The sequence below is a fragment of the Rhinoderma darwinii genome, chromosome 2, assembly GCF_050947455.1.
Source record: "Rhinoderma darwinii isolate aRhiDar2 chromosome 2, aRhiDar2.hap1, whole genome shotgun sequence".
NCBI classification, from domain to species: Eukaryota; Metazoa; Chordata; class Amphibia; order Anura; family Rhinodermatidae; genus Rhinoderma; species Rhinoderma darwinii.
This window is the reverse complement of record NC_134688.1, coordinates 177,289,949-177,306,077: the sequence shown is the minus strand read 5'-3', so window position 1 is coordinate 177,306,077 and position 16,129 is coordinate 177,289,949. Positions and strand designations below refer to the sequence as shown.

At 40.6% G+C, this 16,129-nt stretch overlaps 1 protein-coding gene across 3 annotated transcripts in view; it reads right to left on the bottom strand.

The window, feature by feature from the left end:
* The window catches only part of ATP11A (ATPase phospholipid transporting 11A), a 165,085-nt gene that overhangs the window by 54,901 nt on the left and 94,055 nt on the right, over window positions 1-16,129 (bottom strand). For all 3 annotated transcript variants that reach the window (XM_075852521.1, XM_075852523.1, XM_075852522.1), the window contains exons 10-12: window positions 9,048-9,129; window positions 8,005-8,155; window positions 702-899 (exon numbers count right to left, since the gene is read on the bottom strand). In XM_075852521.1, the coding sequence (XP_075708636.1) occupies window positions 702-899; window positions 8,005-8,155; window positions 9,048-9,129 (431 nt within the window). The remainder of the gene's footprint in view (window positions 1-701; window positions 900-8,004; window positions 8,156-9,047; window positions 9,130-16,129) is intronic.

The following is a 16,129-nucleotide window of genomic DNA, read 5'->3' as shown; positions in this document are numbered from 1 at the left end:
TGAATTTTCAATTCTCAGTGTGATTTTTTTTATTCGAGCCAAATGTGCATCATATATTTTAAGTGACATTTCTGGCTAATACACCAAAGCACTTTCTCAAGCTATTCATGGATGCACAACAGTCATGCCGAACATTTAGAATTTGGCGCATCAACAAATCAGCTCTGAGCCTGGGTGCGTCTTTTACTCAGCTCGGCCCTCCTTTTACTCAAACTCTAGGTCTTTTTCACACAAGGATATTTTTCATCATTACGTCCGTACGTTTCATTAAGTAAAACGGATAAAATATCAATCTATAGTGTTATTCACATGGAAATATGAAATAAGGACATATTTGCATGCACTACTTTTCTCTATTTTGAAGTCTATGGCGATTGTGCAAAGTACGGATGCATCCGTTTATTATTCATATGTCATTTATATTGTATCCACGCCCGTATTTCAAAGGGGCTGTCTTAGATGTTTAAACTTCCTCTCTAGAAGACAAATCAGTATTTTTCATCTGTACCTATGGTTCCAATACTGATGCTCTATGACCCGTAATGTGGCCATATTTCGAATCTGTATTATACAATTTTACAAATACGCTTTTGTGAAACTGGCGAAAGACGCTAATTTGAAGGTGACAACCCATGGAAATATCAGCTACTCTATGTCAAAGAGGAATTGATTTAACAATATTCATGAATCAGATGCTTCACCTGTCCAAGCTCTTCATTCAGATCTGATGTGTTGACAAGTGGGCCTTCCCCTGTTGTCTCATCAATCATCTCCTCATCCCAGGTAAGGAAATAAGAACCCAGGAATTTTTGCATTTCCACAGTGACGTACATAGAGACAGGGATAATGTAGTTGAAGAGGACCATGAAAGCCAGAAAGTCTGTGAAAGCTCTGATGAACTGCAAGGGAACAAAACTGATATTTCTTAACTCAACAAACAATTATTAGAGCAACAACATCACACATTGATGAAGAAATATAAAAACTAGTGCAAGTGAAAAACATCGGAGCAGTCTATAACAACTAGTTAGGACTTATATGCTTTCAACTTAACACATCATTCGTTACAACAAAATGCCCATTCAGCCAATGTGAATGGGCATGTTGATGGGAGGGTTGGCGGAAGAGTGCTGCCAGCCAAATGCTATAATATGGTCATGAGAAGCGGTCTTTTGTACCGATTCCCCATGTTGGCATCTCTTTGAGTGGAAAATAAGTACGAAATTAGCTATGACACGTTTGGTGCTACATTTCTGAAATAGAAACAAAGGAATGGGCAGGAAAAAAAAATAACAGATGTCTAGGGAGACTGTCAAGACTGCAAAACTGAGGGATTGTATTATGCTTAGTGCAGGGCTTAGGGGCGATACATGACACAGGGATTCCCTCTTGGGATTTTTGAATTGGAGTGTTTCTTTAAAAAAAAAAATAGATTACCGATGTGTCTGGTGACCTAGGGCAACATTATCGTTATCATTTGTTCACCCGCTTATAAATCTTTCAGAAAACAATTGCACAGTACATCAATTAACATTAAGAATGGGAGTTAAATATAGAACCAAAGACCAAACAAGCGCAGACAATGGAGAGAACAAATAAGTCAGGAAAGCTTGTAGAATACACAAGACATAAAAGCTGCACAGGAGGAGCGCAAGAAAGCTCGAGAAGGAAAGAGAGCAAAGGAAAGAGAGCAGAGGAAAGCGAGCATACAAAGCGAGTCAGAGGGAAACTGGGGCAGCCGAGGAACATTATGCAGGATAATAGTTAAATGAAAAATATAACATTGAAGAAAGGAGAGAGTGAGAGATGAAGGTGTTGTCTTTTGACCATAGATATATTCAGATATACTTATTATTCTAAGTATGATTTTTCAACCTAATAAATACAATTTTTACTTTCAAATCAAAACATCATTAGTCCTTGAATTGTCCTTTAGGCTCTGTTCACATCATGTCTGCAATGTACGTTTGGCATATATGTCAAGAACAGTTCCTGACTAATACAGTATGCTGAAGTGCCTATAAACAATCATTAGCTAAAAGTATGACAAAAAAAGTGCCTTTGCATAAGTTTGTTTAGTATATGTCTGTATAATATTATTTTAACTACGTATATAGAAAAGTGATATGAAACAAAAGAAAAAGGGAGCACCAAACTACTTGTACACAATATTTAAAGTAATATTTATATATATATATATATATATATATATATATATATATATATATATATATATATATATATATACTACCGTTCAAAAGTTTAGGGTCACTTAGAAATTTCCTTATTTTTGAAAGAAAAGCACAGTTTTTTTCAATGAAGATAACATTAAATTAATCAGAAATACACTCTATACATTGTTAATGTGCTAAATGACTATTCTAGCTGCAAACGTCTGGTTTTTAATGCAATATCTACATAGGTGTATAGAGGCCCATTTCCAGAAACCATCACTCCAGTGTTCTAATGGTACATTGTGTTTGCTAACTGTGTTAGAAGGCTAATGGATGATTAGAAAACACTTGAAAACCCTTGTGCAATTATGTTAGCACCGCTGTAAACAGTTTTGCTGTTTAGAGGAGCTATAAAACTGACCTTCCTTTGAGCTAGTTGAGAATCTGGAGCATTACATTTGTGGGTTCGATTAAACTCTCAAAATGGCTAGAAAAAGACAGCTTTCATGTGAAACTCGACAGTCTATTCTTGTTCTTAGAAATGAAGGCTATTCCATGCGAGAAATTGCCAAGAAACTGAAGATTTCCTACAACGGTGTGTACTACTCCCTTCAGAGGACAGCACAAACAGGCTCTAACCAGAGTAGAAAGAGAAGTGGTAGGCCCCGCTGCACAACTGAGCAACAAGACAAGTACATTAGAGTCTCTAGTTTGAGAAATAGACGCCTCACAGGTCCTCAACTGGCAGCTTCATTAAATACTACCCACAAAACGCCAATGTCAATGTCTACAGTGAAGAGGCGACTCCGGGATGCTGGCCTTCAGGGCAGAGTGGCAAAGAAAAAGCCATATCTGAGACTGGCTAATAAAAGGAAAAGATTAATATGGGCAAAAGCACACAGACATTGGACAGAGGAAGATTGGAAAAAAGTGTTATGGACAGACGAATCGAAGTTTGAGGTGTTTGGATCACACAGAAGAACATTTGTGAGACGCAGAACAACTGAAAAGATGCTAGAAGAGTGCCTGACGCCATCTGTCAAGCATGGCGGCGGTAATGTGATGGTCTGGGGTTGCTTTGGTGCTGGTAAAGTGGGAGATTTGTACAAGGTAAAAGGGATTTTGAATAAGGAAGGCTATCACTCCATTTTGCAACGCCATGCCATATCCTGTGGACAGCGCTTCATTGGAGCCAATTTCATCCTACAACAGGACAATGACCCAAAGCACACCTCCAAATTATGCAAGAACTATTTAGGGAAGAAGCAGGCAGCTGGTATTCTATCTGTAATGGAGTGGTCAGCGCAGTCGCCAGATCTCAACCCCATAGAGCTGTTGTGGGAGTAGCTTGACCGTATGGTACGCAAGAAGTGCCCATCAAGCCAATCCAACTTGTGGGAGGGGCTTCTGGAAGCATGGTGTGAAATTTCTCCCGATTACCTCAGCAAATTAACAGCTAGAATGCCAAAAGGTCTGCAATGCTGTAATTGCTGCAAATGGAACATTCTTTGACGAAAGCAAAGTTTGAAGGAGAAAATTATTATTTCAAATAAAAATCATTATTTCTAACCTTGTCAATGTCTTGACTATATTTTCTAGTCATTTTGCAACTCATTTGATAAATATAAGTGTGAGTTTTCATGGAAAACAAAAAATTGTCTAGGTGACCCCAAACTTTTGAACGGTAGTGTATATATATATATATATAAATATATATATAAATATATAATATATATATATATTGTAAGGGAATTAGGTAGCGGGACAGTCCTCTCCTGGGGTAGACGGGCACTCTGTATGAAACACGCCAGTAAATTTCAGCCCGCACAACAAAGATGTGGTACTACTGGCCTCAGGCCTCATGCACACGACCGTATTTTTGTCCAACCGTAAATACTGGCGTAAATACGGGTCCTTGGTCACACGTATTCGACCCGTATTGCACCAGTATATACGGGTCCGGTGTCACCCGTATTCCACCCGTATTTACGGGCACGTTTTTGGCTGCAAAATTGCACTGCAGTAATCGGCAGCCCTTCTCTCTGTCAGTGCAGGATAGAGAGAAGGGACAGCCCTTTCCGTAATAAAAGTAAAACAAATTCATACTTACCCGGCCGTTTTCTTGGTGACGCGTCCCTCTCTTGACATCCAGTCCGACCTCCCTGGATGACGCGGCAGTCCATGTGACCGCTGCCGCCTGTGATTGACCTGTGATTGGCTGCAGCGGTCACATGGGCTGTAACGTCATCCCAGGAGGCCGGACTGGAGGAAGAAGCAGGGAGTTCTGGGTAAGTATGAACGTAATTACGGCCTGAAATAGGACATGTTCTATCTTTTTCAACGGCACGGGCACCTTCCCGTAAGCATACGGGGAGGTACCCGTGGCCAATAGAAGTCTATGGGCCCGTAATTACGGGCCGTAATTACGGGAGTTTTTACGGTCGTGTGCATGGGGCCTCAGCCAGTTTTATTTACAGATTGTACATGAATAAAAAAGAAATCAAATAAAAGAAAAACTCTATGCCTGTCCGGCACTAACTATACAGTCAGGTTTCCTAACTAACACAGTGCAGGCCTAATGCCTGGCACCATTAACCATGCAGACCATACAACTTGTTATGAATGCAGGTCAGTATGCTCTCACAAGCTCCTCTCCCAAGGCTGAGAGAGAGTGTGACTGAACTGCAGCCTTTTTAAAGGGCTATTACACCTGACCCCTGATTAATAGCTAGACAGCCCAAGACCAGGACTGTGTAGATGGAGTGGGGACCCACCCATCTCTCCCCACTCCAACAACCAGGCCCTTTTCCAGGTTTTAGATAAAACCTATTGCAGAGGGAGAACCACATTCTTTGCTGAATTTAGTCCCTGGTTGTTTTCAGATAGCAGAAGACAGAAATCTTGGGGAAATATAGACTCCATCCACAACCTCTCCACATGGTATATTGAAAAGTGTTGACAATGCTTTTCAATAGAAGAGAATGGCACAAAAAATGTATAGGGCTTGGTACACATTCTTCAGCCTCACCTATAAAACCACTGACCGGTAAAGTGAATAGAATTGATTACCTTGCTACAATGGCGCCAGTGAAGAGGTGCGGTAGGATATATTAGGAGGCAAGTCAACAATCAGTTCTTGAAGTTGATGAGTTGGAAGCAGGACAAATAGGCAAGTGTAATTATCTAAGTGACTTGTGGGGTGTTACACAATATTATGTAGGGACCGACAATATTCTGCAGACTTTATTTCAAGTGTCGTAGTAACGGGGCTTAATACTTATGTTCATGCAAAACTGTAGTTTTTCATTTTTAATAAGTTTGCAAAGATTACTAACATTCTGTTCACAGATATAAGATGAAGTGGTCGGTCCAAAGGTAACAAAGAGATGCGCAATCATTGGGCCAAAGCATAGTCCAAAAAATTCCCTGCAGCTTTAGAGACTTTGAAGGCCTTATCGGTAGTCGAGATTCCAGAAGCATTAAGTATTACTGGGAGAAGTATTCCTTCCTTGGGAAGAAGTAGGTCAGTCCTAAGGTATACTCCCTGTCAAGCTTAGACCATTCCCTGGTGTGGGTGGTTGAATGGGAAAATACAGGTGAAAGTGACCCTTCTGTCCGCAGTAAAGATAATCTCCTGGACCTCATCAGAGCGAACCATTACTGTGAAAGCGTAGGTGAGTTGTTTAAGACAGGTGCCATGTGGAAAGCAATGGAAAAGTTTCTTCTCCAGAGCCCTCTCCATGAGGTGAATATAAACTTAAGTGGCAAGAGTGATGATATCATGCAGGGAGGAGGGAATTTCACGCCCAGCCAGTTTATCCTTGATATTGCCTGCGAGCCCCTCCAAGAAGGCAGCCACTTAGGTTTTATTGCTCCAGGATAAATCCAAAACCAGCATATGGAATTTGATGGCATATTGCCCTACAGAAGCAGAATCCTCCTTGAGGCGGAATATTGAGGAACTAGGGCGTACATCTACAGTTGCTTCTGTAAACACCTTTCAGAAAGGTCATCAGAAAAAGTTGTAGTAAGGAGATGGTAGGATAATTACATTCCCAGAGAGGTGACTGCCAGGAGCTCTCCGAGAAGCAGGCATATAATGTAATTGGTCTTAGCCAAATCAGAGGGAAATTTCACAGACCAGAGAATGAAGTGAATAGAACAAAAGTTCAAGAACATCTAAAGATCTCTATCTTATTTTTGGGGAGCAGGAAGACATGCAATGGATCTTGTAGCAGAAGCTGAAGTTAGTACTGGGGTAGGTGCGAATACTGCTAAAGGTGGAGCAGATACCAGTTGGAAAACATCCAGAAGGGAGGAGATCCTGTGGAGGAATTGAGTGATTTCTTGCTGACACTTCCCCTGTTGTGCTACCTGATCAGCTAGATCATAAATGTCCACAGGCAGAGCAGTCACTTGTGTAACGTCAGTTGCTTCCATGGCCTGATCGAGTGGTTAGGCAATGTACCTTAAAAAGTGGAATTTTGTATCTGCGATCAGTCTGGCACTGACTAAAGTGAGGTGTGGAGTCTAATGGATCCTTCTGTATCCTTCAAATACTAGCCATGATTAAGGACACTGGTAGTGTTTGAAACGCGTAGGCTTTGGCATTTACCATTTGTAACCACCTCGTTACTGAGTCTCTTCAAATTTTATCTGATTTTCTTTGATAATAAAAGTGGGAACATTGATTCCTTTTTAAACTACTATACAGTGCTGATCGAATTTCCTCTTTTTTCATGGATCCTTCTGTACTTCACCAGGGACCCCTGCAAGGGAGTTTGGACTTAACTGGTCGGATACCAATATTGTGGTGCTTATAGTAATCACCAATTAAAATTCGAGTTGCGGTAGCATTGTAGGAGTAGTCAGATGGAGAACTGGAAGGTCAACCAGGAAGGACAAATCCAGAGGATGTAACAAAGTCAGAGTCAGGGTTCCAGGCCAGAGGTCAAACAGAAGACAACGAATCCAAGGGGCAAGATGAGAGGCAAAGTCCAAGATAGGAAAGTTGAGTCAAAACACAGGCAGGCTATAGTAAATATGCAGGTTAGAGGCAGAGATCCTTGTATGTTTAAATAGGCCACTAGAATTGGTTTGCATCTGGTTGCTAAAACAACCGTACGCTCAGGCCAGTGACATTATTGCCGAGCCCCCCATTGGCACGGCAATGCAGTTCACACTCGGCGAGACATGGAGGGGCGGCACTGGAGCAGGGAAAGGTATTTAAAAACCACATATTAAAAGGTGAACAGTCCCTTTAATTGTTGTACAAATGACACCTATACTGCATTGACCCAGAGTGCTTTCTATTCCATGCTTTCTGTTTCATGTATTCTTTATTTTAATAGAATCTAGTGCACAGGATACTATTTAAAAAGAATGCTTCCAGCAACCAAATGAATGTGCACCTCTCTGTACTGCATGAAATGAAGCTGATCAGTTTTTATACGTATATTATAACTTCCAGCAGAATACTTCAACAGTCCCAAAATATATCCAGCAATAATGCCGATCAATAACACTTAAATGTGGCACTTTTAGTTACAGTAAATACTGTACTACATGACATCCCAGAACATTGCACACAAGTCAATGCACACAAGTCAATACAAGCTAGCACTGTTCTTATAGACCAATAAGCATAAAATATTAATTACACTGTTTCAATTTCTTTTTTTTACTATAAAGCACATAGAGAAATGAATAGATCATCGAGTGCACTCTGCTGAACAGGAGCCACTTGTAATGCACATGCAGAATGGGCATCTATACAATCTGGAAAGCCAACTATTTCTATTATATTATTAATATATATACAAATCATTACCAGATTCCTTTGCCTTTCAGAGTCTGTCTTTTGGTTGTACCAAGGCTCATCACGGGACGCCTCGCTCTGCCACACATACTTTAGCACAGTGTTTATTAAGGCTTTGCTGATCAGAATACACAGGTACACAATGAGAAAAGCGTTCATTGACCTAGAGGGAATATTAGTTTTTTTTGTTACTTGGTTCATTACACCAATTTTTACATTTATACATGGTTATCAATTACCATTGTCATTAACAGAGACATCCTTGTTTAAAGTGTATGACAACCTTTATATATAGTCATGAATTTCTCAACATATTCAAAGGAATAATTATCAATTCCTCAATATATATTTTAACCATAATCTCTACCTCTACAGGAAGAAGTCATTAGATAACAAGCTTTCAGGGCTATTGCGAATTCACCCTGAGCAGACGGCAGGCTGCCATTTAAATGGACTATAATCTGTCTTTAGGCAGTGGATGCAGGCACTTCTGAATCAGCCTATAAGATAGGGATGCTGCAGAGAATTTGAATTCCCCATAGCTTCCCAGCTCTTCTAGTCTGGGACCACACATCTCATTGCAGTTCATTGGTTAGTACCTGAACTAACAAGGCAGAGAGTGATAAGGAGATATTCACATGTACATTTTATTTTTTGCTTAAAACTATCCCAACTGATGCAAAAAAAGAAAAAAAAAGTTATGTACCATGCGTCCACCGCGGCCAGACAGAGAAACAATGAATGGATCAACATATGCACAAGAATACACCAAAAACATTAAACTAATTTACTAAAGAAAGAACAATAACTTTAGGTAACATTACATTTCAAGTCCATGCTCTAACTATGAATATTCATTGACAATAATATTAATATGTTAATAATTAACTGCCTTTTACTTGATGCAATAACCAGAAAAGTAATTCCTGTGAGAGCACAACTATGGAATTCAATATAGCGTATATGAGATTTGGTGGACGTCTTCCTATATTAAGTAGCGCGTCTAAAGTGTCACATGTGGCTGCCCTTATGAATAAAGGATGAGAACATTTTACTTTTCAACAGCAGATCTTTTCTGTGATTTGGACTGGTAATTTAATGCCATCTTGGACTCCATCCCAGTATATATAGCAACACCTAGAATTAGAAAAAAAGTGTAAAGGGAGATTGTTACTTGAGAACAATGACGACTAAACTCAACGCATCACAAAATCTGGAAGTGCGGCATTTACTCATTGTTTATATGCTAGTACTAAACTCTCATCAGAATATTGTACATGTAGCATCTGGTCCTTAAATCTAATTTCACCTTTTATGATTTATTTAGTCATACAGCAGTTTTGTAAGATTGTTTTATTGGCCTCCTGCCAGTTAAAAAATATCAGCAATATGTAAAATGTTACATTCCCCAACTTGCTTTACAGCAGGTGGTTATCAGCTTTAGGCTGGGTTCACACCTGCTTTGGGTCTTTCTGTTGTTCTCTTCTGTCAGAGGAGCAGAACAAAGGAAAAAAACAGAAGCGACGGATCCATTGCCCCACGGACACCACCGACAGGGAGTTCATGGTTTTACCGGAAACAATAGCGCAACATGCTGCGCTATTGTTTCCGGTATTCTTGGCTGGATCTGTGACGGAGGCCCCTAAGGGCTACTTCATAACGTTGGACCTAAAAGCATGGTGGTAACACAATGTATTCGAAAAGTCTTCAGAGCATTTTAAGTTTTTCACATTTTGTTATATTTGTTATAGCATAAAGCCCAGATTGGTGTAGTGCTGCAGTGATTGTTGATCTTCCGGAGGTTTTTCCCATCTGCACACAGGATCTTTGGAGCTCAGCCAGAGTGACCATTGGGTTCTTGGTCACCTCTCTTATCAAGGACCTTCTCCCCTGATTCCTTAGTTTGGTGGGGTGGCCAGCCCTAGGAAGAATGCTGGTTGCTCCTGTAACGGCCCCTCTCATCCTGCCGACGTCTCCCTCCCCGGAAATGGCAGCACATGCGGCCGTCCTGCCCTGCAGTGACCACTAGGGTGCTCGTGCAAGCTCATTCCCGGCCTTAAAGAGCCTGCACGCGCACATGTAAAGAATTTACTAATTACTCCCAGATCACCCTGGACTATTAAAAGGGTCCCGCCCTTTAACTCCTTGCCTGAGCGTTGTTTGCATTCCTATGTTAGTCTTGCAAATGGTCCCTTAGTCGTATCCTGTTCCCAGTGTGCCCGTGCCCTGCTACCTGTATCCTGTACCCAGTGCTGTATTTGTTCCTGTGCCCTCTCTAGTGTTGGAGTGTTGTGCCATCTGCTACGCCTGAGGTTATACACCACGTCTGGTGTCATCTGCCACGCCTGGTACCTCCTGCCACGTTTTGCATCACCTGCCGTCAAAGTACAATCTGAGCCTAGCCTTACTATTGTCTGGACTATTACAGGTACCCTTGTGCTTGGACTTTGTAGAGACTTGGTACACTGTTTGGCCAGCTGCTACTCCGCTACAGCGGTGCGGCCTAGTGGGTCCACATACCCACAGATCGTAACAGTTCCAAACTTCTTCCATTTCAGAATAATGGAAGCCCTGTGCTCTTGGGAACTTTCAGTGCAGAAGACATTTTTTGTACCCATCTCCAGATCTGTGCCTCTCCACAATCCTGAAAAAATACAATTTTGCAGTTAAGCAAAAAGAAGTGCCTTTATTACCAGCCAAGCTATAGTAATATGTATATGTTAAAACATAACTTTTATTAGTTAGGGTTAAATATAGTTAGGACAAACAAGAATGGATTTAAAATTTAGCCAAAGTTCACTGACAGTTATGAATTTTGCATCAGTCAGATGCAATCAGTATATGATGTAATCTGTCTATGTATGTGTCACCTACGGCGTCTGCAGAACGCCGGGTAACACAGATGAGTAGCGTCTGTGTCTATGTCAGTGAAAACTCTGAGGTTTTAAAAATAATAACGAAGCCCCCCTGACATGTTTCGCTGCATCCGCAGCGTCTTCAGGGGTAAATGGGGCAACTGAACGGCGCGTGGAGGGTCCGTCCCTCTTAAGACCTCGGGCCGCCATGACAGTGGGCGTGATTGATAAGGGACCAATCAGGAGGGTTGGTACAGGCCAGTCATGATACGTATGACGACCAGCTTGGTCAGCCATACAGAGACTAGGAGAGAAAGCGCCAATCACGCAGGAGCGGGGGCGCCTGCGCGGTCGGTATTGAACTGCGGTAAGTTGAAATTAAACTAAGTGTGAGGGGGCAAAGGCTGCGCATGTCACCGTACTTAGAGAATCGGAGGTGAAAAAAAGAGAGAGAGTGAGTAAATATTATCGGCAATAAGACTAAGAAAAACTGTATAGTGATGTGTGTTGCCAGTATCTCTGCACAATATATGGAAGAGACCATATAATAGTTTTGGATGATGCTAAATATTAATCTAATGAGATTAAAATAATAATATTGGAAATAATAAAAATAAATATAAATAAATAGAAAAAGATGAAAAATATAATGGATATGAAAATAAAAATAAAAAGAGGAATGGATATTGATGAATAAATCTAATAGTGCATAAAAATGAGTTGATAAGTGATGAGCGATAAAATAGTGTTAGAGGACGCTCAATTATGATAAGAGTGTATATTAGGTCACTTCCAATAGATATAGGAATGTGAAAGAAATAAAGTGTATGGAGTGAATGAAGAGGGAAAAAGGGGGGGGGGAGAAATTGGGAAAGGGGGGGGAGAGGGAAGGAAGGGGGAGGGTGGGAATAAAGTACCAAGGACAATGTAATATAGTGTGATGCTGAGAAAAATAATAATAAATGTAAAAATAAAAATAAAATGTGATGCTAATGAGTGAAAATGAAGACTAATGTGAAAAAAAGTTATAATATAAGGATTATATTAATTAATAAAAGAGAGGTATAGGGATAGATATCCTATATTATGAATATAAGGTCCTCAAAAAGAAAAAGTCCCATAGAGTTATTATTGGCATGAACAAGAGAACATTATAAATATAAGAGTAATAGTAACAGGGATTGAGAAGACGGACATTGTAAATAATCCATAAGGCTAGAGTAGCATATAGGATACGCCGTATTAATAAAAATTCTGGAGTAGTGTCCATATTGTCTGAGTATTAATTTATAAATATCAATAATCATTAGCTGTAGAGTCACAGATATACGGAAATGTATATAGATGGCGATCAGAGGGGAATTTTCCCAAAACAAAGGGGGAAAATAAAGAGAAGAAGAAAGGTAAGGGTTAGATTGAGGATATAGTGCCTATCAGAGAAAAGCTGTATAGTTGAAGCCTTCATTTAGACCAAGGGGGCTCAATGAGCTCAACCTGTGAATCCATCGGGCCTCTTCTTGAAGTAATTTCTTATCCAGGTTACCAGCTCTAGGTCCCAATTGTAATTGGGTAATTCCCCAAATTTGAAGGTTCTTAGTATTTCCATTATGTATGGATCTGATGTGTCTGGAGAGTGGAGTGTCCTCACCACTGACAACTGTGCTTAGATGTTTTGAAATCCGTCTACGTAGTTGCTGTATGGTTTTACCTATATACAATTTGGGACAAGGGCATTGTATCGCATAAACAACACCACTGCTTTGGCAGTTGATGAATTGTTTGATGGTATAAGATTTACCATCAACAGGATTAATGAAGGACTTAGTGGTTGGCATCAGGGGGCAGAACGAGCATCTGCCACAGGGATGAGACCCTTTGATGGGGGGAGGAAGCCAAGTACTTTTTGGAATGGATGGTTTGGAATAGTGACTGTGCACAAGATACTCTCTTAGATTTTTACCCCTACGAAACGTAATATTGGGTGTGTTCGAAATAACATTAGCAAGATCAGGATCAGCCTGAAGGATCGGCCAATGTTTTTGGAGTATCCTGATGACCTGTGGGGAACCCACGTCAAAATTCCCTATGCATCTAATTGTGGATGTAGAGATATCTTTTTCTTTCCTCCTTCCATGGAGTAGCTCCTCCCTAGTGGTCGCTTGTGCCCTAGCGTACGCCCTATGTAAAAACTTCTTGGGATATCCCCTCGCACGAAATTTGTGATAAAGCTCATCACATTCAGATTGAAATGATACCTCCTCAGAGCAATTGCGCTTCGCTCTGAGGTACTGTCCTATCGGTATGCCCCTTTTAAGGGCTGCAGGATGGTAGCTTTCCCAGTGAAGAAAGTTATTAGTGGCGGTGGTCTTACGGTAAATATCAGTATGGACACTGCCACCAGGATCAAGGGAAATCCTAAGGGTCTCATCCCTGTGGCAGATGCTCGTTCTGCCCCCTGATGCCAACCACTAAGTCCTTCATTAATCCTGTTGATGGTAAATCTTATACCATCAAACAATTCATCAACTGCCAAAGCAGTGGTGTTGTTTATGCGATACAATGCCCTTGTCCCAAATTGTATATAGGTAAAACCATACAGCAACTACGTAGACGGATTTCAAAACATCTAAGCACAGTTGTCAGTGGTGAGGACACTCCACTCTCCAGACACATCAGATCCATACATAATGGAAATACTAAGAACCTTCAAATTTGGGGAATTACCCAATTACAATTGGGACCTAGAGCTGGTAACCTGGATAAGAAATTACTTCAAGAAGAAGCCCGATGGATTCACAGGTTGAGCTCATTGAGCCCCCTTGGTCTAAATGAAGGCTTCAACTATACAGCTTTTCTCTGATAGGCACTATATCCTCAATCTAACCCTTACCTTTCTTCTTCTCTTTATTTTCCCCCTTTGTTTTGGGAAAATTCCCCTCTGATCGCCATCTATATACATTTCCGTATATCTGTGACTCTACAGCTAATGATTATTGATATTTATAAATTAATACTCAGACAATATGGACACTACTCCAGAATTTTTATTAATACGGCGTATCCTATATGCTACTCTAGCCTTATGGATTATTTACAATGTCCGTCTTCTCAATCTCTGTTACTATTACTCTTATATTTATAATGTTCTCTTGTTCATGCCAATAATAACTCTATGGGACTTTTTCTTTTTGAGGACCTTATATTCATAATATAGGATATCTATCCCTATACCTCTCTTTTATTAATTAATATAATCCTTATATTATAACTTTTTTTCACATTAGTCTTCATTTTCACTCATTAGCATCACATTTTATTTTTATTTTTACATTTATTATTATTTTTCTCAGCATCACACTATATTACATTGTCCTTGGTACTTTATTCCCACCCTCCCCCTTCCTTCCCTCCCCCCCCTTTCCCAATTTCTCCCCCCCCCCTTTTTCCCTCTTCATTCACTCCATACACTTTATTTCTTTCACATTCCTATATCTATTGGAAGTGACCTAATATACACCCTTATCATAATTGAGCGTCCTCTAACACTATTTTATCGCTCATCACTTATCAACTCATTTTTATGCACTATTATTATATTTATTCATCAATATCCATTCCTCTTTTTATTTTTATTTTCATATCCATTATATTTTTCATCTTTTTCTATTTATTTATATTTATTTTTATTATTTCCAATATTATTATTTTAATCTCATTAGATTAATATTTAGCATCATCCAAAACTATTATATGGTCTCTTCCATATATTGTGCAGAGATACTGGCAACACACATCACTATACAGTTTTTCTTAGGCTTATTGCCGATAATATTTACTCCCTCTCTCTTTTTTCACCTCCGATTCTCTAAGTACGGTGACATGCGCAGCCTTTGCCCCCTCACACTTAGTTTAATTTCACCTTACCGCAGTTCAATACCGACCGCGCAGGCGCCCCCGCTCCTGCGTGATTAGCGCTTTCTCTCCTAGTCTCTGTATGGCTGACCAAGCTGGTCGTCATATGTATCATGACTGGACTATACCAACCCTCCTGATAGGTCCCTTATCAATCACGCCCACTGTCATGGCGGCCCGAGGTCTTAAGAGGGACGGACCCTCCACGCGCCGTTCAGTTGCCCCATTTACCCCTGAAGACGCTGCGGATGCAGCGAAACATGTCAGGGGGGCTTCGTTATTATTTTTAAAACCTCAGAGTTTTCACTGACATAGACACAGACGCTACTCATCTGTGTTACCCGGCGTTCTGCAGACGCCGTAGGTGACACATACATAGACAGATTACATCATATACTGATTGCATCTGACTGATGCAAAATTCATAACTGTCAGTGAACTTTGGCTAAATTTTAAATCCATTCTTGTTTGTCCTAACTATATTTAACCCTAACTAATAAAAGTTATGTTTTAACATATACATATTACTATAGCTTGGCTGGTAATAAAGGCACTTCTTTTTGCTTAACCGCAAAATTGTATTTTTTCTTGATATTTCAATGCCCGCCAGCCTGCTGGGTCTTTTCCTACCTATTACCTGTTTCTCCACAATCCTGTCTCTGAGCTCTACAGGCAGTTCTTTCCTCCTCATGGCTTGGTTTTTGCTCTGATATGCATTGTCAGCTGTGAGACCTTATATAGACAGGGGTGTGTCTTTACAAATCATGTCCAATCAAATTAATTTACCACAGGTGGACCCCAATCAAGGTGTAGAAACATTTCAAAGATGATCTAGAGAAATGGGAGGCCCCCAGAGCTAAATTTCAAATGTCATAGCAAAGGGTCTGAATACTTATGTCCATGAAAAAAATTGCATTTTTTCATTTTAACCCCTTCCTGCTATGTGACGTAGTAGTCAGTCACAGGAGTTGTCCTGTTAACGCAAACTGATGGACTATTACGTCACAGAATTAACAGGACACTGTGTCGGCAGACACGTCTGGAGACACAGATTTAAAGCAGTGATAGCTTAACGTTTTCACTGCTTCAAGGCCAGGACCGGAGCTAGCCTCCGATCCGGCCGATTAACCCCTTAGATGCAGCCCTCAAAACCAGGAGAGCTGCTTCTATGGTGTTTACAAGCCGATTGGAACCATGCAATGAAATTGCGGGGTTTCGGATGACTGCTCTGGCAGACCAGAAACCTAACAATGGCCTCCTGTCTGCCGAGAATGGAAGCCTGTTAGGTCCCGCCCAGAGGCAGGGCCTAAGAGGCGCCCGGCCACAGTTTCAAGATGGCGCAGGCTCAGAAGCCGAGCCTGCAACTTCAG